The 23,551-nt window shown below is 35.8% G+C and overlaps 6 protein-coding genes across 9 annotated transcripts; 2 read left to right on the top strand and 4 right to left on the bottom strand.

Annotated features, from left to right (window-relative positions):
* Positions 1–151: 151 nt before the first annotated feature.
* Positions 152–1,750, bottom strand: LOC149499439 (Transducin/WD40 repeat-like superfamily protein). Its single transcript, XM_089723273.1, is given in 2 exon segments — positions 152–510; positions 512–1,750. Coding segments are annotated over 2 exon segments (1,260 nt in total). The 5' UTR covers positions 1,724–1,750; the 3' UTR covers positions 152–462.
* Positions 1,751–3,617: 1,867 nt separating this feature from the next.
* Positions 3,618–5,005, bottom strand: LOC149499438 (protein EARLY RESPONSIVE TO DEHYDRATION 15-like). Of its 3 annotated transcripts, none has more exons than XM_089716327.1 (4): positions 4,849–5,005; positions 4,401–4,765; positions 4,224–4,277; positions 3,618–4,031 (listed from the first exon to the last, which is right to left on the bottom strand). In XM_089716327.1, exons 2-4 carry the CDS (start codon positions 4,735–4,737, stop codon positions 3,856–3,858), a joined length of 567 nt encoding a protein of 188 aa, XP_089572453.1. In that variant the 5' UTR covers positions 4,738–4,765; positions 4,849–5,005; the 3' UTR covers positions 3,618–3,855. The 3 variants fall into 3 exon arrangements, with proteins under 3 accessions (XP_089572453.1, XP_089572456.1, XP_089572458.1); XM_089716330.1 differs by having other exon boundaries at positions 4,227–4,277; XM_089716332.1 differs by lacking the exon at positions 4,224–4,277.
* A 604-nt stretch (positions 5,006–5,609) lies between these two features.
* On the bottom strand, positions 5,610–6,205 carry LOC149499437 (Bifunctional inhibitor/lipid-transfer protein/seed storage 2S albumin superfamily protein). The gene is made up of 2 exons (XM_089716339.1): positions 5,833–6,205; positions 5,610–5,748 (listed from the first exon to the last, which is right to left on the bottom strand). The coding sequence occupies exons 1-2, from the start codon at positions 6,149–6,151 to the stop codon at positions 5,732–5,734; spliced, it is 336 nt and encodes a 111-aa protein (XP_089572465.1). The 5' UTR covers positions 6,152–6,205; the 3' UTR covers positions 5,610–5,731.
* Positions 6,206–6,641: 436 nt separating this feature from the next.
* MUS81 (Restriction endonuclease, type II-like superfamily protein) lies at positions 6,642–13,939 on the top strand. 2 transcript variants are annotated; one of them, XM_089726390.1, is made up of 15 exons: positions 6,643–6,963; positions 7,683–7,771; positions 7,861–7,939; positions 8,035–8,121; positions 8,220–8,345; positions 9,060–9,294; positions 9,615–9,819; positions 9,917–10,032; positions 10,179–10,327; positions 10,663–10,720; positions 11,416–11,574; positions 12,048–12,127; positions 12,868–13,105; positions 13,394–13,480; positions 13,800–13,939. In XM_089726390.1, exons 1-15 carry the CDS (start codon positions 6,770–6,772, stop codon positions 13,908–13,910), a joined length of 2,013 nt encoding a protein of 670 aa, XP_089582516.1. In that variant the 5' UTR covers positions 6,643–6,769; the 3' UTR covers positions 13,911–13,939. The 2 variants fall into 2 exon arrangements, with proteins under 2 accessions (XP_089582518.1, XP_089582516.1); XM_089726392.1 differs by lacking the exons at positions 7,683–7,771; positions 7,861–7,939; positions 8,035–8,121; positions 8,220–8,345 and having other exon boundaries at positions 6,642–6,963.
* LOC105631636 (putative inactive purple acid phosphatase 27) lies at positions 13,800–17,587 on the bottom strand. The gene is made up of 12 exons (XM_012213816.4): positions 17,172–17,587; positions 16,987–17,074; positions 16,251–16,517; positions 16,047–16,155; positions 15,854–15,968; positions 15,446–15,766; positions 15,154–15,340; positions 14,996–15,063; positions 14,820–14,904; positions 14,553–14,741; positions 14,382–14,462; positions 13,800–14,307 (listed from the first exon to the last, which is right to left on the bottom strand). Exons 1-12 carry the CDS (start codon positions 17,504–17,506, stop codon positions 14,242–14,244), a joined length of 1,911 nt encoding a protein of 636 aa, XP_012069206.1. The 5' UTR covers positions 17,507–17,587; the 3' UTR covers positions 13,800–14,241.
* Positions 17,588–20,467: 2,880 nt separating this feature from the next.
* On the top strand, positions 20,468–23,357 carry LOC105631190 (scarecrow-like protein 3). The gene is made up of 2 exons (XM_012213216.3): positions 20,468–20,938; positions 21,772–23,357. Exon 2 carries the CDS (start codon positions 21,775–21,777, stop codon positions 23,200–23,202), a length of 1,428 nt encoding a protein of 475 aa, XP_012068606.1. The 5' UTR covers positions 20,468–20,938; positions 21,772–21,774; the 3' UTR covers positions 23,203–23,357.
* Positions 23,358–23,551: the final 194 nt, after the last annotated feature.

The raw sequence follows: 23,551 nt of genomic DNA, 5'->3' as shown, positions 1-23,551 counted from the left end.
ACCAAGAAAGACAGATTCCAATTATGAATTATAAAACCCTAAGCTGTATGCAAGTCAATCATGTAAATGCTAAAGGACAAAAGTTATTTCATTGATTGTTTTATTCTCAGCGAAAACATTACAGTTATGAGAAATGTAAAAAAGCACAAGATGGAAAAAATAATTCACACCACTCTATTCATTGTATACCTCAATTTTTCTTTCCCTATATACTATTTTACACCAAAACCTCAAGCTCTAAAGACAATACAACAACAACAAATCAATTAAAATCTGGGAAAAAAGAAAAAGAAGAAGAAAATCTCAAAAACTCTTCAGTTTTGCTTTGCCTGTATTCTCCACACACTTGAATCTTAATCAAAAACTATTACACAACCTAATTAGAAGATCAAATGGAAGCACTAAAAGCACATAAAAAAGGGGAATCAGTGCTTCATCTTTAAAACCTTGAAAAAAATCTTGCTAAAACAAATTAATGGACTTTTCCTCTGTACTGCTCTGCAGAGTGGTCTTCTTGCAGCTTATTAGAATGTTTAGGCACCCACCAAACTCTTAAACTCTTGTCAAGACCACCACTATAGAGCAAGAAACCACCACCAACACTATTAGGTGATGCTTGCAAGCACTTGACTGGTCCTTCATGACCACTTATGACCCCAAATTTACAAAGCTTACCATAAGCCTCTCTTTTCCATATGCCAATACTCTTATCAGCTGACCCACTACACAAAAACAACTCCCCCATCAAACACATACACAAAACAGCCATTTGGTGTGCTTTTGTTTCAGATACTAATTTCCAACTCAGAAAGTCACTACTTCCTTCCCATCCCATCACAAACCCATCTGACCCTCCTCCATAAACCCATTTCCCATCTTCTGAGACAATAACTGAATTAAAAGAAACATCCTTATGACCCTCCAAAATCCCTTTCAAAGAATGAGAGGTTTTCCCTTCTTTTCCCCAAGCTTTAATCTTTCCATCTGCAGATGCTGAATAAACTGTCCCTTTACAAGCCACCAACCCATTTATTGCATCATCATGAGCCTTAATTGACTCCAGACACTTCAAATCTGATATTCTCCATACCTTAAGAGTTTTATCCCAAGAACCCGAATAGATCAATCCATTACAAACTGTTAAACAAGAAATACTATCTGCATGCTCTATCCATAATTTCTTATGATGCCTTCTAGTTTGGACGTAATTACTCTGTTTCATGAATTTCCCTAAATAGTCTTTTGTAGTAGGCAGAGTATCAACAAGCCTAAAAACATTCTCCGAGCTTCTTGACACCTTCCATACTCTAATTCTACTATCTTGATGGGCCGTAAAGACTTTATTACCAACTGTTACAAGTGCCTTAACAGAGCCATCTCCTTGACCAAACTTTGTAAATTGCCTTAAATCAGGCTGCTGCCAAACTATAATATCCTTCCCTTGCGAGGCACTTAAAATAAATTCACCACACAAAGCCAAGCAAGAAACTGATCCTATATGGTCGGATAATACTGCAAGAGACCGATACGAGTAAGACCCAGATAAAGATTTGGTTGGACAATGATAATTAACATCTTGGAGCTCAAAACGGAAGGATGATGGCGGGCTATCATCGCTAACCTCACTGCTGCTACTGCTGCTGCTGTTGCTAACGCTTATACTATCGGCTGCTGCAAATAATAAAGGAGTAGAAGGACTGGTTTTTGATATAATAGGATTCATGGTATTAGCCAAATCTTGATTTTCTGATCATAAAAGAGTGTGTTTTAGTTTGACAGGAAAGAGCAGAGATGGGTTTGGAACTTTGCGTATATATAAAGGGAGAAGACAGAGATTTCTTGATGGAAAGGAGATTCCTTGATTTGGTGAGTGTTTAAATGGAATGAGGAGAGGTCTAACGGCTACTTTGGAACTTATATTACTGTTAGTTTGATCATGAAAATCGAAAAGAAGTGGTTTATTACTAATAAGGGGACCACCAAACAAAAATTTCTACGTGTGGTGTTGACTAAGGATGTCATGACACATCGAGGCAACGGTGTCTTTGTAATCACGGCATTTATATTAGTAATATTTTTTTAATAAATTGAGCCACCTAATCAACTATTAGTACTATACTTATCTTCCCATGTAAATTTTGAATACTAATCACAATTTTTTTTTTTAAAAAAAGGACAAAATTACTGAAATTTGGGGAAAGATGTTACAAGAAGGATGTCATTTATTGAGCTAATGGCTATTTTTTTTTTATGACCAATCTCATTTTGGACCGTACAGCATTGACTGTGTCACTTAAAGACCCTCCATTTGCTTTTTTTTCCCCTTAAATAACTCCCAAACCATCCCAGCATTTGAAGAACTTAACACATGATTTGTATTGGTCAAACATGTTATATTTGAACACTACCATTAGCTATTTAGCTTTGCATAAATTGCACCATGCACAATCTTTCTGCTTGTGCCTGCTTTCATGGAAATTGTGAAAAAAGGAAATATGTATATTTTATATGTTGATGACTTCTATTAAAGCTCTCACCTAAGCTTTAACTTTAATACTGGACATCACTACCAAATCAAGATTAATCTTTTTTGTTAATTAATCTCCTAAAAGTGGTCGGTCATTATCATATGTTTATCTTGGAAATTAATTAATAGCAAAGCAACTGGCTCCCTCATGACAATGTCGCAGAAGTTTACGAGCAAAAGCAAGATTATATGTATTTAGTTTATGGTTAAACGATTCTTTCTTTTTTTTTTATTTTTTTTTTTTTAACTGGAAAAATGTTCGAGACATCTTTTGACTTTCTATAGAGGAGGCTAAGGCTAATATAATTGAATACAAGTGAAAAAGTAATAATAAACAATAATCTGAGGGGAAAAAACCGAAAAAGCCTCCCAACATGCAGGCCGCAGGAAGGGCTAAGCAAAATAAAATATACATTTGCAGTCCAAATCTTCGCTGTTAGGTCGGTGAAATGTTGGTTAGTCGGATCAAGAACGCTCCTTAGTTCTGTTTCCTCTCCAAAAAAAGAATTAAGAAAAAGAGACAGAAATTCCTTCTGGTTTTGTTCTTTCTAATTTCCTTGCTTAAAGACTGTTCATGCTATATAATACAATGCAACATCTTCTGCTTTTGTTTTCTTTTGCATTGATGTCGATCGGGTGGTTTCACAAAACATCGATCATTCACTAAGCAATGTTATTGAGAAACCAAATTCTTAAATTATAATTGTAGTTTGTTCTTGAAGTTTGCTGTTTTGTTTTTCATATATCGTGGATACAGACTTCCATGAAAAACAATCTCACAGGTAGTGTTGGACCAAGGATCACCTTTGGGCCAACGATTTTTGGCCCTTGGGTCATTCCATGTTCTAGAAATAAGGATAATATTACCAAAATCAAACCAAGTTTCTACAAGATTGCTCACTGAACTTGGATCCTCCCAAACTATTTTGGTGAATGGATTTGTGGCTTTTCTTGTTATTTTTGGCTCTTGCAGGTATTACTATGAACTACCAGAATCCGATTCTTTATTCAACAACATGAAAATGTCTTTACACTTTTACTCTCTATGAAGAAATGTTTGTACCGATTATTCTCGTGATTGAACTGCTCATAAACCCACAAAAGGAGGCAATTTCCATTATTTCTATTACACCAAGAAAGTACAAAGTACATTGCATTAACATGATCAAACATCACATAACATACAAAAGACCTGCAAACTTTAAGATGGTATGTACAAAAGAAGAGGCAGTTCAACTAAACTAGTGTCAGTGATGTTGCAACTATTCAAGTGCAACTTCAAAGATCCCTCTTTTATTAACCATAAGTCACACAATAATTTTTCCACTTCAACGGGGCTGGTGAATTTGGTGAATGCGTCGTGGAGCAGCAGACTTGGGGCTCAAATTGTGGCCAGCCTTCATTTGGTGCTTCGATGCCTTCCCCGGAGACTTTATACTCCTTTCTTTGCCATATTTTGGTACACTCAGATCCTTCAGTATACCTTTCACATCCATTTGAACACCTAATTAACAAGTTCATCAAACCAGCCATCATTAATCCCACGTTCAACAAGAAATTATCATTAATCCTGAACAAAAATGAAAAACCCTTTGCAATCGCATGCCTTCTTTAATAATTATATTCAATTAGCATAATTGTTAAAGTTAAAGTTTAGATCTTTCCTTTAATTCAGACTAAAGAACATAGATCATACTACCATTGACAAGCTGCTGCCTTTTCACTTCATCTTTGATCAACATGATCAGCTCTGAACAAAAATGAAAAACCCATTGCAATCACATGCCTTCTTTAATAATTATATTCAATTAGCATAATTGTTAAAGTTTAGATCTTTCCTTTAATTCAGACTAAAGAACATAGATCATAATACCATTGCCAAGCTGCTGCGTTTTCTCTGCATATTCGGTCAACATGATCAGCTCCTCAAACTGAGCTTCTAGGTTCCCATATTCCTCATCAAAACCCACGTCCAATCTCTCCGGTAAGAAATCCTCAACGCAATCATCGAACCCGCCGTCGCCACCACCAGCGCTGCCGTCGAAACTCCCCTCCGGATGTTCGCTCAGCCAGTAGTCACGAAACCATGTCGAAGTTGTCACCAGTTCCCACCACTGCGGAGAAAAATCCTCCACTTGACGGTACACGGCCGGAATGAAGAGCGGAGCATTTGGATTCAGTGTTGATCTCTGTCCTGCTACCAAAGCCATCGCCTTTTTCAACAATCAATACAATAACCTGCGACAAATTTGATGAAATTGTAAAACAAAAAAAATAAAAATTAGAATGTTAGAAATGAGAAGACCAGCGTCGATGTCTACCGTCCGATCTGAAGAAAAGCGCTATGCTTGCTGATTATGGATTGTCAGTGCGGGTTGATTGCAGAATCTAAAAAATTGCAGGTGATATAGTGGAAGATGGATAAGGAGAGAGAAAGGGTAATCCAAACCTGGTTGCTTCGGGTGTCCGAACCTGAGATGTAGGATGACTTGGACTTGATATTTTCCCTTGTTTTTTTCTATAACGGGTAAAAGCCGGTATGTCAGCGACCCGTATGGACACGTGGTAATTAAAGAACGTTCGAGACTGGATAATGGATTAGATAGTGGAACACAATCGACGGTCTAGAGGGATTGGCGCTCATCCGACGGCTAGAGTTCGATGGTGGTGGAGATATTTTTTAGTCTTTTGATGGGTTTAATACCTCCTCAAGAGTTTATCGGGCAAAAAGTAATATATCGCACATAGAATAAAAACGATGTCGTAGAAGGAGAAAAATTGTTGGATTGTCCGGCGCCGTGGCTCTGATTCGTTAGTTTTGTACGTTTGATTGAAGAGAGAGATATTTTAATTTTAGGCGATTAAATGACGCATTTGGTAAAGCGGCCGAACGACACGACGTAATAAAATTTTGTCGTTGGCACTCAGCAACGACTACTGGTCAAAGGACATATTTTTTTTTACCGCCAGGCTATATCTTAGCATGCATGATCAGTTTCTACGTGAAGATTTCATTCGAATTTCAGTTTGAATCGGATATATCCGTTATACTAGTGTCATGTGCATGATGAAAATACAGCGATTTAGAGAAAATAGCTACAGATTTTCATTCATTTTAGTTTCACAAGCAATCGCTAGAAAACATAAAATAGCTCGGCATAATCATATTATAAGCACTATAGGCTCTTTCGTTGCAACCAATATTCAGGGGACTGTATAACCTGCAATTTAGATAAAAAAAAGTTAGATTTTGATCCATATTTATATGTAAGTAATGGAGAAGAAGAGTAATAGTGAGTACTGACTTCCACATTTCATGCCATGAGGAAGTGGTTTGCCGCAGAAATCAGCAACGTGAACGACCTTATCCATGTCAAGGGCTTCTTCAATCTCCTTGGAGATATAGTTGCATGCGCATGGAATATCAACTGACTTGATCACATTGCAACACCCTGGAGATGGATCCCTTTTTGGACCAACCTTTTGAACGTACATTGCACATTCTGTTATGAGACCTTGAAGGTCACCTTGGCATGCTTGTCCAAAGACTACACTGTCATTGCAAGTAATCAGAAATGCAAGAATCATCATCGTCATCAACTTCATATTCACGAATGGCGCCATCTGGTTTAATTACTAGTTTCTTGAGTGATTTGCATAAGTAATTAAGGTAACTGGGTTATTATATATAGAGGAGAACTTTTGATCTTGAATGAGGATTTACCTTCTTGAAATGATTTGCATGTGACAAAACGCTTCCATCTTCTTCTTTTTTTGTTGTTTACTACGTTGTTTGAAACGTATACTTGAGAGACAGCTAGGAAGCACAAACGTGAACTTTGCTGTCTTATTTTTGGCAGCATATCGCATGCATATGTCTAAGGGCTTGTTTGTTTCAAAATGTTATATTTTCAAAGGAAATTATTTATTAGGAAGTGAATTTGAATATGGTTGGTACAATTGCCTAAGAAGTAAATTACAAAAAGGCAATAATGTTTGTGAGTTTTAAATGTTTAGATAGTAGGACAAAATCGTAAATTCATTCGAATTAAAAATGTACGAGGTTTTAAATGGCCCCTCAAAATAAGAACCGGCCCAAATGAGGCCCGGTCCATATCGAGAGAGCAATTTCAAACTGCACCCGACTCAGAAAAAACCTGGCGCGATCATTCTTTCTCCCCAAATCGAATACTCCCATTTCTTTGATAAAGTCTGTAAACCCAGAGATTTCAATCCGCCCAGATGCAGAATCAGAAACGAGTAATATGCCCCGAAAACGAAGAACTGGCGTCCTACATGCTGCAAAAGAGGCAAGAGTTGGCACAGAAGCCCAAAGGGATATCAGAGAACATTGACATGACTCTATCTAAGGCTTACAACAGTGTGTGTACCTCAAAGACTCCAATCAAAACACTTAAAGAATTATCTCAGATCAAGTATGTTTATGGTCTCTCTTTTTTTTTTTTTTTTTTTTTTTTCAGACAATTTGCATCTTCTTGGGGTAAAGTTCAGAACTTTAGTATTTCAGGTTGTATTTAAGTTGGCGGGAATTGGGTATCTATTTTGAAATGCATCGTCAAAATGTGACCTCTATCATATCATGAATGTGCGTTTATATTGCTGCACAGTAGGATTATAGCATTATCTTTCTGAAACAAGATGGACTCTTTCTGTGTTTTGATTTGTTTGTTTCTTGCAAGTGGTGGTTATTACCCGGGAAAGTAAGGGTCTTGATAATTTTTGGCAATGCATCTTGCGAGGAGATAGAAAATTTCGTAAATAAAGAACGCATAGTTGTATGCATTTATTCAACTATATCAGTTCCTTTGTGTTTTAATAACTGTTCCTGTATACGTTCTAGAGTTCCTAGATAATTTAATTCCTAGGCATATCATACCTGGTGAAAGAGTGTGTTTAATATGACAACTGCGGGGAGTGGGTGGATGTGTGCTAGAGGGAGAAATATGGTTGAGGATATCAATAAAGTTATTTGTCAATCTTAAAAAGGAAATATTACATTGAATTATTTGTTCATATACGAAACAAAATTCAAATAGTTCTGTTCATTTTGTGACCCAAATTTAGTGTATTCTGTTTTTCTTTTGCTCCCTTAGATTTCTTATTCTAGAAAATTTTGGTTCTATCCATGGAACAGGGGTGTGGGTAAATGGATTTTGAAGCTAATGCAAGAGTTTTTCAATAGTGGTTCAGGAATTTCTGAACCAGAAGATTTGACCAAAAAGGGTATGTATTAATCACATTGGAGTTCCTTGGTTATGTATTGTTTTACATAACATTTTGATTTTCCTAATCATACCATTTTTGTTGTTTAGCTAAGAGAACCAAAGGAGCAAAACGTTATGTGCCACAAAAGAATTCTGTGGCATATGCATTACTGATTACCCTTTACAGGTAGCTAAGCATCTCTTTTACTTGAGATTTTTATAGTTCTTTTTTTTTTCCTTTTAATGTTTCTAAAGAATGAGTTGAATATATCCTGAAAATAGGGGGACTTCAAATGGCAATGAATTTATGCGTAAACAGGAGCTTATTGATGCAGCTGAAGCAAGTGGGCTATCTCGGGCTCCTATTGTGTATGGTTTTAATAGTATTTTGAAACACCCTCATTGATTTTTTGAATCTCTTATGGAATTAGATTGATGGCTTCTGAACTGGGTTTGTACATTCCTAGGCCGGAAAATGGAAAAGGGAAACCTGGACAATTTGGAAGTTCTCCTAGGGACTGGTATAGTGGGTGGAGTTGCATGAAGACATTGATAACCAAAGGATTAGTTGTTAAATCGAGTTGCCCAGCAAAGTACGCTTTCTTTTGCACATTTCCACAATAATCTCTTTTATATGGTCTATTTGGTTTTCTTTTCCTTCTTGGGTTTAGCCTTTTCCCTCCTAGCAATTCATGAGGGGTGTTTCAAATTGAAATTATGAGAATGTTAATGAATTATTGTCAAAAATTTGCCTTGGTTGTTTTTAAGGCGCAAAGCATGAATTGTCATGGAGAAGTTCCTTTTCTCTTTAAAATGACATGTGTCCTCCTAAACATAGTCAAAGCACTAAAAGCTTGTGCTTTTTGTTGATATACTTGTCATTCAAGATTGTGCTTCATAATTTTCTCTTAAATTGTAATGATCACAACGTATTTTAATGTGTCGTTGATTGTTGCACATGCCTGATTGTTGTGCTTCAATATGTAAAGGACTTCTATAATACTTTCTGACAAATACAAAAGCAGCCTTTTGGAATTTGCATTATACTTTTATCCATGTTTTGAGTTCATAAGCTAAATGCTCACTTCTATTTTTGTGCTTCGAATTCTTCCTTTGGAAATAAATTGCATCCCTATTAGAAAACATACACTTAATTACTTGTTTATTTGTGCTTTAGCACAGTAGCACACAATGCTCTCTTGGCTTCTAGTCCTGCTTAGCTTCTTCAAAGCTAATATTGCAGGGACTATCTAAGATTGTTTATTTGATTTTTCATCATTAAAGAAATGTGAGTGTGCTATTTTTAGGTATATGCTGACTGAGGAAGGCCAGGAAGCAGCTCGTGAATGTCTCATGAGATCTTGTTTGTTGGATCCTAAAGAGTGTTCAGCTAATGTGGAGGATTCTTCTGCTACAGATATGAACAATGAGTCAGATTCTGAATCTGCTCGCGCTGATTCAACTAGACCAGTAACATCTTTGACTACTGGTTTAAGCAGTCAGACAAAACGAATTGATGTTCCTCTTGAATCTCTTGAAAGGGTCTGATATTTTGAATATATAATTTATTCTTTTTTTGTTTCCTAGTCTAGGGTGAAGGGTTATTGATTGATAGTATGAAATCCATCACCTCCTCTTCTATCCTTGAACTTTTGGGAGAAGTAATTGTTCATATATTTCTTCAAATGCAGTCTCTCTTACTATGAATATCATTGCTTCTTAAACTAAAGGGTGTACTTTTAGTGAAGATTCTGCCTTTGATTCTTTCTTATGCATAGCACATGATTTTTATTTTATTTTGGCTGCTATATTATTTCTAAAGATTCTGCTCTTGACTCTTTCTTGGACTTAATGTTCTGTAGTTTATGCGCTTGGGATACTCTAAGGAACAAGTTCTTAATGCTTTTGCTGAAGTTTCAGAAACTTCCCAAAACAAGGAGATTTCATCACTCTGGCCCGCAGCCTTGTGTCGTCTTCGAGAAGATCAAGTATATGGTCTCCATTCAGATCCTCAAAATTTAAGAAAGGATTGTCAAGCGACATCAACATCTTATGCATTTACAAATGGTAGGAACCTGACCTTTTACATGGTATTAATCCCTCAATTATTTGGTCATCCCTTTGGAAAATTTTCTTAACCTTTCTGATTGTTCACTTCAAGTAGATGTTGACATCGAGAGTGTTCAGATAGATTTGACTTGTGGTGGTGGAAACATTCCAAATTTCTATTCTGTCTGCTCCACAACTGATGCATTTACCTTGAGAGCTTGCTCCTCATCCGTATGTATGCATTTGTATTGAATACTTATTCATTAGTACCATACAATTTTGTTTCTTCATTTAGAAAAGTACTGCTTTGTTAATTAACTTTTGGTAACTTTATATAATTTATAATATATATTAAGTTACTTCCTGTCATCCTGTAGGGTTATCCCGTGAAAAAGACAAGTTTGGATGGACTGGAAGCAAACGTGAAAGTTTTAAGTAAGCCACCACTGAGCTTAGGCGAAAGATTTGAGGATATGTATGAAGTGATCCTGATTTTGGATGACAGAGAACAATTTGCCGTTCGGGGGTTGGTATTTGGAAACTTGCTTAGCTTGGGCATATCTTTTTTACGGCCTAGCATTGGATTTCAAATCATTCAATTTTCCACGAAAAACATATAAGGGTGTGATCTCTTTTTTTTTTTTGTTGCAACATGGCTATTGCACAACTTATTAGGTAGTGACACAAGAATGTATTGTTATACCTGCTGTTTCGCTATGATAAACTTTGACTCTCTCTTTTTGTTTGCATGAATTTTCTTTTAGGCTATTTTTTAGTGACATAATCTAGATGGTGTAATTACATTGCTGTTAAACTTTTGGGTTCATTGACTTATCATTTTCATGTTTTTATGGTTTACAGGTCAAAATATAGTAAACTTATTGAGAACATTTGCAAAGAACATAAAATTAAAATAGTGGTAAGCTTGTTTGATCTTTTTAACTTCTTTTCCCCCTTTGGAAGCTTGGTGAGAGCTACCTATATTTTATGTCCGAATCAGATTTTGAATGGGTTTTGGTTTGAAGGTTACTATGGAAAACTAGCTAGGGAACATAGCACCAGTTGGGTATCTAAAATTATTTGTTAATCGGTGGTTGAATGAATTTTGTTGCTTTGTGATTCAGTTCACTGAAACTTTCTTAAAAAATTTTGCATTATTTTCAATTCAGAATTTTGAAATAAGGATTAGCCTTTTGTTAGAATAGCATCGTATATTAAGGTAGATGTAAGAGCACCATGACTTTTGTAAATCAGAGTGATTTCACAAATAGAAACATGATCAATGCTGTTGCCATTTGTTCAGAAATTTTTTTCTCATTTGTCCTTTATGCTTGATCTGACCTCAAAATGTTATAAGAGGACTGCACAACTGAATTTTTAGCCTTTGTATTTCTGAATATGCCTTTTTAATGAAACTGAGACTGGTCTACTTCTCTGTTGGAACTTCTTTTCTGCTTCTAATTTGTGTCTCTGCCATTGGATCCCTAGTCTTTTGAAGTATCAAGGCTTCTCTTTCTGATTTTGGTGCAGCTGCCTTTGTTGTAGCAATGGAAATGTTTTATTAATGATCAATATGATATGACTGACCATGAAATTTACATGTCCATTCCTCAGGTGAGGCGATTACCTGTTGGAGATGGCATCTGGATAGCTCGCCACAAGTATCTGGGCAGTGAATATGTGCTTGATTTTATTGTTGAGAGGAAGAAAGTTGATGACTTGCGCTCTTCAATTAGGGACCACCGGTATAAAGATCAGAAACTGAGGCTTCTGGTTGTTTTTTGCACCCACCTCCCTCTCTCTATACATATCTCTGATAGCATTATAGATATATATTATTCTTACTTTATGTTTCATTTGCAATTCTAGTAGTTGATAGTCATTATATTCCTCTCATTTGTTGTGTCCATGATCAGTCAAAGGCTCTATGAAGTTTTTCTGTAAATCCATTTAGGAATTTGAGTTTCATCTTTTCAACATCTTTGTCATTTCACTTTTTTATTTTGGCTACAAATCACAATGTTGAAATGGCAAGAAAGTTCCAAGTATGGGTTTTGGCTAGTGGTCCTTTTGAGCCATGCTTAGGCTTATATTGATTTTGACAATTGTTGATTATTGAACAATTGCAACTCAATTTTTGAGTTAAAACGTACTTGAAATTGGCAATAAGTTGCTTAGGCTTAACTTGTTGATTTGGGTTATAATATTTCATAATGACAATTCAAGCACAAATTTGCATGTCGTAGAGATGCGGGCTTAAGAAGCTGATATATCTTGTGGAAGGTGATCCAAATTCCTCTGAAGCAGCTGAAAGCATCAAAACAGCGTAAGCTTTTTTTCCCTCCTACCAGTCACATCTTTGATTTGATATTTTGGGCAGATGGTTTATGGTGTCATGACGTTTTATGGTTCCCGGTAATGATTAATTGTGATAAAATCAAACAACAATTGTTTTGAATGATAATTCAAGATAACAGCTTTTGAATTGGGTTAGGATGTTTTATACCAAGATATGTAATTAACCCTATTGGCTTGCAACTATACCCTTGAAAAGGACAATGGTTAGTCATTGATCTTTTGTAGAATAAGGTTCTTTTACTTGCAGATTATATGGCAGCTGGATATTTTGATAATGAACTCCACATCACATCATGTTTGTGGGTTTTTGATATGATCATGGATTAGGCTGTGATGTTGGTCCACGCGGAACAGGATGTTTAATACTATTTCCATATTATATTTTGATCCTTATGGATACCTGACAATTAAAACATTCCTTTGTTCCCTCGGTTTCTATCTAAAGCTTTTCTAGCCTTCAACATGTTATAATTTGTCTTTTAATCATTATTATCTAGGACTAGAAGTCGTCCAAATGAGTAAACCTTGTTGAACTTATTTTTAATCTGAAGTCCTGGGACTGTTTCTGCCTTATTTTCAATTGTTTTTCATGCCATCTTTTTGACAGAAAATGTCTGGAACAATTAGTTGTGTATACCAGATGTGAATGCACCTTGCCTGTTGTGTGCTAACCAGTTTCTAACTTCAATTGTTTATAATCCTGTGCAGTTGTTTTACGACAGAGATTCTAGAAGGATTTGACGTTCAGAGAACAAGTTGCTTGCGTGATACACTCAAGAAATATGGCTATCTCACTCAGTCAATAACTCAGTACTATCAGTCGGAGCCCCCTGAAAATGAGTCAAAAAATGCTGGTGTCTGTCCTCCTTTTAATGAATTCATCCAAAGATGCCAAGACCTGGAAAAAATGACAGTCAGTGATGTATTTGCCATTCAGCTCATGCAGGTGCGGACATTTCTGTAGATCGAGCAGCTTTATTACCTGGGGTTCATTCTGTTAACTTCTGTGAAAGAATCTAATTTACCATATTTATGGGTCATCTGCACCCCAAAACCAATTTTGGGCTTTGGTGCTCACTGTTCACTGTATACCTTAATACATATTCTCATGGATAGGTGGGAGTGCATGGGCATATTTCTTGGATATCTTTTTGAGTTTTAAAATTGATAGTACGCCTAATTGCTCGTAGGGTTAAGTGATTTATTTTGCCTGTCTTGGAAATTGTGATTGCAGGTCCCACAAGTAACAGAGGAAATTGCCATTGCTGTTTTAGATCTGTATCCAACACTTATCTCTCTTGCTGGTGCCTATTCTCTTCTTGTGAGTTATTATTTACTTTCCGGAGACTATATTTATTGGAAACTGATGAATGATCTAACTGTTAGAATATAGCTTGCTGAGATATAAAAATTAAGACGAAAACCCAACCTTATCTCTGGCCAGTATATGCTAGTGGTCTTGGGTTAGTGGTGCAATGGAGATCTGTATCTGTTAAGTGGATTGAATTGATGTTTCTATTTAAAGATTTGCACGGTTTCATTGATTATTTTTCTTGTTCTTTTTGCTGTGACTTGATGGATTCTATATGCCAATTTTCTCCTTGTTTTACTCACTAACATCAGTCATCTGACTTTGAAAGGATGGGGATATTCGAGCCCAAGAGGAGATGCTTAGGAAGCAGAGTAACAATGCTGTCAGTGCCATTGCTAGTAGGAATATCTTCCGATTGATTTGGGGAAATGACCATTGACTCTCCTCATGACATGAAAAAGCAAATGCTATTTGCTTCATTTGTTGCTGTTTTTTTTTGTTTTGCTATGTAAATAAGGATTGCGTACACTGTTATTTGGAAAGGAACATGTATAGCACCAGCAGTATGTGTATTTCATGGTTGCAAGTTACGTTTTTGGCATTCTTTTTATTTAAAAAAAAAATTAGCAGATACAACGTAAACAAAAAAACTATAACTATTTATTCATTTGGCTTTGGGTATAGTATAGTCTTAGGTTTGAATCTATGTATTTAGAAAATTTCAAAAAAAAAAAAAAAAAAAAAAAAAAAGGAAAAAAGGAAGGAACAACCTATCTATTTTGCTTCTTGATGATCCGGAAAGTGTCTTCAACTTGTCTTGTATTTGAATTCACTAACTGCAAATAAGGGAAATGGGTTAGACAAGCGCACACCAAATGAAAGTTTTGCATTAAGCTTCTTGAGATTTAACCTCTAATTTGAGCTCCTCCTTAGATGCAAAAACTCTTGCAAACCCAAATTCAGATATCCTTTTCAAACTCCATTCAGGAACCTGTCCACCATGGATGAAATTGGAGTAAGTTTCCTTAATAAAAAGATCAATAGATTTGTCCTGCATTTTAAAAGAGAATAATCAACTTACAATAGGAGAGAAATGATCCAAAGTAAAGCCAGCCATGCCAATTATAGCATGCACTGGTGCTTTGTAACTGTTGTGATCGTAAGTGTCAATCCCACTTGCATCTTTCTCAGGCATTGCCATGCATTTGTTTTTATAAACAGAACAGCTTCTCTCGTAATTGTGAACATGACCAAACAGCACCAGATCAACCTAAACACACGTACACTTACTAATATTAAACACTTGAACCATCCAGTTAATTCAATTCAGATGCAGTAGCTAGCTAACCTTATACTCCAGCAACAATGGCTCCACGTTAGCAACAAAGTTCCCATCCACACTTGACATATCAGATGAGTACATGGGTCTGTGCCTGCAGTTCATGGTCAAAGTTTGAGAGGTTGAAGTGTATATACAATTGAAAAAAAAAAAAAAAGAGAAAAAGAAAAATCTCCTCAACTTACCCTCCGAAGACTAACCAAGGCGTTTTCTTTCGATCAACTGAAGCCATGTCCTTTCTCATCCATTGATACTGTTGACAATTGAAGTAGTATGTGATATGATCAGTTATTGCATAAAGCAGCAGCAGCAGCAGAGAAAATCAAAGTGGAAGAAAAAGTACCTGCTCAGATTTGGGAGTCCAATCATGCTCGGTTGAAATTACAGAGAAGTGAACACTTGCTTGTTCAATGGAGTACCACGGCTTATCCTTTGCTGGGGTTGGCATTGGAAAATAGGTTTCATAAGCAACTCCACATTCTCCACCTGAGTCTGGCGTTATGTAATTTGATCCTGTTTCTATGTAATCCCTGGATTGACAGGTTAATTTGGCCACAACATTAAACATTCTAGTGCATATAATGTATACATTAATGGGATAACAAGTAGACGACTTCGTGTAAGCCTATAATTACCTCTCATGGTTTCCTATTGCAGTCATGTATGAAACTTTAGAGGCCAATGGGGCTATAAGGTGAAGGAAAAAGTCCCACTCAACTAAGAATCCTGTTGCATAGCTTATATCTCCAATGTGGAAGATTGAGTCTACTTTCCCACTTTTTACCTCTTCAATCATAGCTTCAACCACAGACATGGATCCTGGCTGAATATAGTGTTCAACAGAAGCATCTCGAGGTGCTTTTCCCATATCTCCAAATGCAAGAAATCTAACTTCATTTGATCCTCCAACAGGTGGTGTCCGAAACTGTATTTGTTCACTCCACCCAACTGAATCACTGAATTCCAGAGATTTATTATAATCTCAGTTCACTGTCAATTAATAAATTTCTCTAAAAGCAAACAGCATCAAACATGACAGATACCTTCCATATCTGTAAGTGAAGATGCTTGAAGGGTTTAGTCCAGTCATTACTGCAGAATGAATGTAGCCAGGGTCATGCCACCCGAAATCCTTAGCCGGACTTGGAAAGACAGAACCTATATTACAAGATTATCAATCTCTACATATTTAAACCCGCAAAAATGAGAATGGAAAATGGGCAGGAATTAACTTACTGCACATATCTTTCGCGGAAAATGTTGTAACTTGGGATGGCACTGCTTTTCCATCTGCATATTGTACATGTTGAGGTTCTTTGCTGCCACTAACCCAAGTTACTCTCATCTGCACCAAAACTGAAGCTTTAAGTATAAAACGACATATATATTTGCTTCAACTTGTGAAGAAAGAAGAAAAAGAAAAAGGAAAAGAATGGTTACTGATGTTGCTGTAGAATCTGCGCTTGAAATATGTCCATATAATGGAGTGTTTGGATTGGCAAATTTCAAGGGAGAAGACTTGGCCAAAATGCAAGGAGTTTCAAATCCACCAGCAAAGAACACAAACTGGATATCGGTTCTGATATTGATCACATGAAACTTTATTGTACCACTGCAAGTTGTCACAGCACATTTCTTGTCATCGTAATTTTTGCATTCCTTTTTCTTGCATTTTAGATAGTTTGGATCATTGCTCACAAATTCTGCCTGCAAATTCAAGAACTCAGATTAAGCTTTTCTTTACTACAAGAATTTATTTAATTAATTGCAATATTTTTCCCTGATGAAATATATTATTGGAATAATATTTTTTTTTTTTATAAATATAACATTATAATTATTCTTTTTGATGAAAGATGAATGATTTAATTAGAGCAAGGACAAAAGGTCTCCATCCCTAATCAAATTATTGAATTGCGTAGAGGTTTTGTTTGTTGATGTCAACAGGCCATTTCCTAAATGCTTCTATTCCCATAATGCTTTTATTGCTTTACTTAGAATAATAGTGGGTCTATATTTTTTTAGTTAAATAGTGTGGAATGAATAGGCATTAAATGAAAAGTTGGCAACTTTAGGCATAAAAGAAGATGAGGATATTGAATTGCCATTTATTAGGAATAGGATAACTTGTGATGATACACAAAACAAAGAACATTAAAAAAAAAAAAATGCATACCTTAACAGGATAGTGGCAGAGTAGAGGGAGCTCACTAAGATCTCCAGTCTGTACATATTCAAATTTCTTCAGAGGACAGCTATTCACGCTGCACGTTCCACACACATATACATTATATGTATAGTTAATTATAATTATATAACAAAACATTTTTTTTTTTTTTTTTTTTTTTTGGTTTTACGTACTCAGAGTTAGAAGGTGAGATCATGGCAACCCAGTGATCACTTGAAGGATGGGAAACTCCAGTAACAGTTACAGTGACAAATTCTTCATTTGAGACATGAGTAGAGTTTAGCGATGAAGTGACTTTGATTTGTGCATAAGGGTTTTCAGATGGACATGCAATCAAAGCTCTTCTGTTCAAGACTCGAAAACTTGATATTCCTGTATGATTATGGTGTTGGATTATGGAGTTAACGATGGTTGAAGGCAAGGAATATGAAGAAGAAGGACAAGGAAATAACACGAACAAGAAGACTACTGACAAAATGAAGAAAAACTTAGGACGCAAGATATCCATCTTGTTTTCTTTTCTTTCTTTGTTTTGATAATTAGGACACACAAGAAACAAGAAACAAGAAACAAGAATCAAGAATGTATATATATATATATATAGAGAGAGAGAGAGAGAGAGAGTGTCTTTGGATTCTCCTCTCCTCTATTTATGGATTTTTAAGTTCAAAGTAGAGATTGTTGGTTTGGTTATGTTGATGTTTCGTTCAATTAATGTTTTTCTTTTTTGGCCCATACGTATAAATAAAGGTTTGCCGTAAACGTAACAATGTCCTGGACTAGAGTACACAATACATAATTTCCTATGCCAAACCATTGCCAATGTCAAAGATGAGACTACTCTTGTGCTCTTCTTTAAACATGCAAATGCCTAAAATAGTAGTCTTAGAAACCAGAACCTTAATTTAACTGATTTGGTCATATCTTGGTGATTTGCCTAATTACATGGGCTTTAAATAAGGAATATTTGCTCAAGGTTGTTCATATGGAATACAACAAAAGGCTTCAAGCTCTGCCTTGGGCTGGCTCATGACTCATGAGTTTCAGCAACTTAGTTTATTTATGGCCTGCTTGTTGATAATGTATTGATTGTTATTGGGTTGAAGAGTAGACATGGGCTCTTCTCTTCATAAACCCAAAATGTTTTTACTTTCCAATCAAACCCTTTTTCATTTTTTTCAATTCATTGGAAGGGTCATCGAACGGAATAATATTTTTTTACTACACTCACTAAATTGGTGAAACTCTTATAGTCGAGAGGACTTGAATTCAAGATCTTTCAGAACACACTTATGTCGGCAAAGTTTGTTTGTTTGTTTCTTCTTTTCTTATGCACTGCCATATTAATTATCTATGCTCTCTTGTTCTTAGCAAAAGGTAAGCTATAAGCTAGAAGAATTTGCCAAAATGCCATCTTTAACATATGAAAAACATTCTTGTGGGTCCATCTTCATTTGTTTTGACCTACACAATCTGCTAAGTTTTACACAAACTTTTGTTTCAATCGAGTTAAAATTAGTTTAACTTATATGCAATGGAAATTCCCTTTGAACAATTCCCAGACACTAACCTCCAAAATGTTTTGCCTTTGCCTTGAAAACACCCTCAATATACCTTGTTAAGACCGCAACCACTCAAGACAAGAAGCCTCCTTTCCTAGGAAAATGCCAATTTATATATGTCTTCCTAACTCACTAGTTAATCTAGTAAAAATGCCAAAACCCATCAACTCCTCCTTAATTAACCCTATCTCTTTAAAAGATTATATCTACACCCTCACATGTCTTTTATACTTATTTGTATATTTCACTTTTGTTTTTAGTGACCTTTCACTGATTCTGACCAGCCACCCACCTTTCAATTCTATAAAAACAAAAATAAATAAATAAATAAAAGTTATATAAAAACATCTTATTGGATAGACCTAGTCAACTTAGGATCTCATTGGCTGCTCTAAGAATGCCAAATTTAATTTTTTCTTAGAAATTACAAGTTATAGAAATAAGGGTAGACAGTTCGAACCTGAAACTATTATCTCGGAACATTAACTTTATCATTTAAATCGAGGATCATGTGCAAGAAGAATTTCTTATATATGTATATATAATTTTGAGATTTGGGGTTACATTTTCTAGCTACAATGGCCTTGTCAAGCATATTTCATTTAGACTATACCTACCCATCAATTTTTCATTTTCATGGGTTGAAGCTCTCTAATTGATGGATTAGAAAATAAAAGAGACAAAATGAAACCCTAGTTTGAATTACCTATGTTTGGCATTTTTGAAAGCAAAGACAATAAATTAATGGACAACAGGAAAACTATAAGTAGATGCTTTGAGTTGTCTAAACATAGTTCATATGTCATTAATTACACACCTGCCATTCCAGTTCAAATCTAGCCATGTACAAAGAATGTGTACTATGTACTAAGTACACTTTATTATTTTAGATTAGCTAATATTCTCCATTAGACAATAATCACAACGGGGATTACGAAAAGGTTTTAGAAGGTATGATTCTGAAAATACATATGATATATTCCTATCTAAACCTAGGACTAAAAATAATAATTTCTTTTTAAGAAATAAATTTGTTAATTCGGCTCGTTGATCTTCAAATGAATTAAAAAAAAAAAAAAAGACACAAACTTCCATTATAACATGATATAAATACACATGACATTGCCTTAATTTTATATGAAGAGTGAGCACATATGAATGGTGAATCCACAATGAAGAAGTAAATATCAAATCAAATCAAAAGTTTTGTTGAAAGAATGGTAGACACCTCCTTCTCCTCACACTTGTCATGTTTTAAATGTCTCAAATATTAGAAAATATGTTGGCCAATAGCACTATTATTATTAATTATCCCATCACTAAATATATGGAGATCATGAAAAAAAAAAAATTGAAAAATAAAAAAGATATGGTTGAGTGGGTATCATATATAAATGTTGTTATAAGTTCCACTATTAGATTCAACATATCTACTAGCACTAACCCATATAGTGTGGCAAGGATTAAGGGACTATATAATATAATTTAAAAAAGAAAGTGAAAAAAGAAATATTATGTGACAAAAAATAAGAAAAAGCATATTGTTAAATTAACAAGAAATGGGATGGGGGAATAGAATAGATATTCCAAGAACTCCCACTAGAGACTCCAAACCTAAAGTTAAAAGCTTCTATTTAGTTTTGGCTTCTTGTCTCTTTGTCCTAATGTAAGAAGAAAGCACCAAGTGGATGGTCTAATGGGTTTGATGGGTTTGAAAAGAAAACAAATTGGGTTCTGTTGGCATTTGTTTAGTCTTGACCTTGCAATACCCACTATCACCCACTAGCCAACAAGAAAGGGTGTTGTTTTGTTTTGTTAGGGCATGTTTGGAGTTTTGTAGTGTTTGAGCATAATACCAAGTTTTTCGCCAGCTCTTATTCTCCTTCCACCCCACATAGTGACAAAAAGAACTCTAACTCATAGAGAGAGAGAGAAACAAACAAAAAAACTATTTCTAGAGAGAGAAAGAGACTGAACTAAAGCATACGTCTTTGAGAGAGAAAATCTAGGTCTCTCTCTTTCTCTCTCTGTATTGTATTTCAAGAAATTCCATATTCTTCTGATCACTTCAAGGGACAACAAAACAAATGACGACAAAAACAACCTCTTGCATTGTCGCCAACGCAGCCATGGAAAAAGTCCTTGGCTTTAATTTCAAATTTCACTGCTCAGTTAGCAATAAACAAAACCCTAGCCCACAAACCCTTCAGAGAATTCCTAACCCACTTTTGATGGAGTAGGATATTTGGGTCACCAAGATTGGGAATTTCCTCAAGGGTTTTCTTGGATTATTCCGGAATTTTAAAGCCCAGTTGTTAATTTGAACTCACTGCTGATTTCAACAGTAATTCATAGGCGGATCCAGTGGACTGTTTCTGGTAATTTCCCTGTCTCTGTTTCGTGATTTGATTCCGCAAGTTTTTGAATTTTCTTGAGAAGATGGAAAAGGAATTCCTTTCTGGACTTGCTTTTTGAAAAACTCGTGCTTTGTTTATTTTTTGCATGAAAGCTTATTTTTTTGTTTTGTTTATCCTGTAGTTTGGGCTGATGCTCTGTTTGGTTACAGAGAAAATGTTGGAAAATAATGGAAGTGAAGTTTGCGAATTGAATGTTGAGAAACACACTGCCTTGAGATTCTTTTTGGCGTTTGAATTATCTTTCTTTGTGCAAGTCGTGTTCATTCTCTCTAGGGGAATGAGAAACAGTGTCCTCTTTTTCTTCACTCTTTTCTGTCCCTGTGCAACCAAACATCAAGCCTTTTTTTTTTTTTTTCTTTTTCTTTTCTGTTACTGCAGTTCACCTAATTGGAAGTTGGAAGGAGAATGACTGTTTTGTTGATTGTGTTATCCCATTCATTAGTGATTAGTTACTCTAATAGGATATGTTGTGTTTGGGAGAAGATGCTTGCAAGCAAAGCTGTGGCTTTCAAGCTAATAATTTCCATTTGCTTTCCCCATGTGTAGTTGCTATATTCAAAGAAATTCTAACATATGAAAATGTGAAGTACAACTATGAAAATTATATTCACTGATGTTTTATTATATCATTATTTTTCCCTTTCTGTTGATTCCTTTGGGGTCATTCATAATGCTGGGTTAAATATTAGTATAATTGATACTGTTGCTAATGGAATCTGGACTGCTCTGTATTATATTTAGAGCCAGATTTCCATCTCCAGGGCTATTGAGTTTGTTTTCACTGTTAATGACAGGAAATGGCTCCAGAAGACGGAGCATCTTCAGTAACTTCATCTCCTCTTCAGTTTTTTCCCTGGGTGTCACTTTCTCCAGGATATGGATCGCCATACCCATGGCTGAGGGAGTTGAAATCTGAAGAGAGGGGTCTGTGCCTGATTCATCTTCTTCTTGCTTGTGCCAATCACGTAGCTGCTGGTAGTGTTGAGAATGCAAATATTAGTCTTGAGCACATCTCCCACCTAGCTTCTGCTGATGGTGATACTATTCAGCGAATTGCTGCCTACTTCACTGAGGCACTCGCTGATAGGATTCTTAAAAGGGGGTGGCCTGGTTTGCATAGAGCCCTCACTTTCACAAAAAGATCTTTGGTGTCTGAGGAAATTCTTGTTCAGAGATTATTCTTTGAGCTGTTCCCATTTTTAAAACTTGCATATGTGATCACAAATCAGGCTATTGTAGAAGCAATGGAAGGGGAGAAGATGGTACACATTATTGATCTAAATTCATGTGAACCTGCACAGTGGATCAATCTTCTTCAGACATTAAGTGCACGACCAGGAGGCCCACCCCATTTGAGAATTACTGGTATTCATGAACAGAAAGAAGTGTTGGAGCAAATGGCTCTTCGGTTGACAGAAGAAGCTGAAAAGTTGGATATCCCATTTCAGTTCAATCCTATAGTGAGCAAACTAGAAGATCTAGACGTTGAAAGTTTGCGAGTTAAGACTGGAGAAGCTCTTGCTGTCAGTTCTGTGCTCCAGCTACATGCTCTTTTGGCAGCAGATGATGAAATGCATAAACGTAGCTCACCATCAGCATCAAAGGCTGCAAACTCTAACCAGTTTCAGAGAGCTTTGCATATAAGCAAAAACCAACGTACTTTAGGTGAGTGGCTTGAGAAAGATTTGGTCCATGTTTACAGTGCAAGTCCTGATTCAGCACTGTCTCCACTATCTCTAGCTCCTTCACCAAAGATGGGTAGTTTTCTAAATGCTCTTTGGGGTCTTTCACCAAAATTGATGGTGATAACTGAGCAGGAATCAAACTCTAATGGTTTTACTTTAATGGAGAGAGTCACAGAAGCATTGAACTTTTATGCTGCGCTGTTTGATTGCCTAGAATCTACTGTGACAAGAGCATCAGTAGAGCGACAAAAAGTTGAGAAGATGCTATTTGGGGAGGAAATTAAGAATATAATTGCATGTGAGGGAACTGATAGAAAGGAGAGGCATGAGAAGCTCGAGAAATGGATTCTAAGGCTTGACTTGGCTGGGTTTGGTAGAGTTCCTCTTAGCTACCATGGTATGCTGCAGGCCAGCAGGTTGTTACAGAGCTATGGCTATGATGGATACAAGATCAAAGAAGAGAATGGATGTTTGTTTATTTGCTGGCAGGATAGACCCCTTTTTTCGGTATCAGGCTGGAGATTTAGGAGGTATGATTGAGAGATTATTGACTGCGTGCAGATTGTGTTTTTCTTTTTCTTTCTTTTTTTTTTTTTCCCCTTTGGCTGTTTCATGTATAAAGGATGTTACGGTTTTTGTCTGCAATTGCATAGTGTTCCAATGAGAAGTTCGAATAATTTAGTTCTGTCTTACAATTTTCCAGTTATTTATTTCTCTCTATAGTTTCTTTTCTTTAAGTTCATGAATCTATAGAACTTCTTTGTCGTAGATTGCCAGTTCCATATCCGGAGATAGAATTTATTTTGTCCTCGGCAACCATATTCTGGAATACTATCTTTATAGACTCTAGAACAATGATACTGGGAAATTAAAACACTTCCCATTTCAA

This window comes from Jatropha curcas, chromosome 1, assembly GCF_041381405.1.
Source record: "Jatropha curcas cultivar XTBG-Jc1 chromosome 1, XTBG_Jcur_1.0, whole genome shotgun sequence".
NCBI classification, from domain to species: Eukaryota; Viridiplantae; Streptophyta; class Magnoliopsida; order Malpighiales; family Euphorbiaceae; genus Jatropha; species Jatropha curcas.
This window is presented reverse-complemented; position numbering and strand designations above follow the sequence as displayed.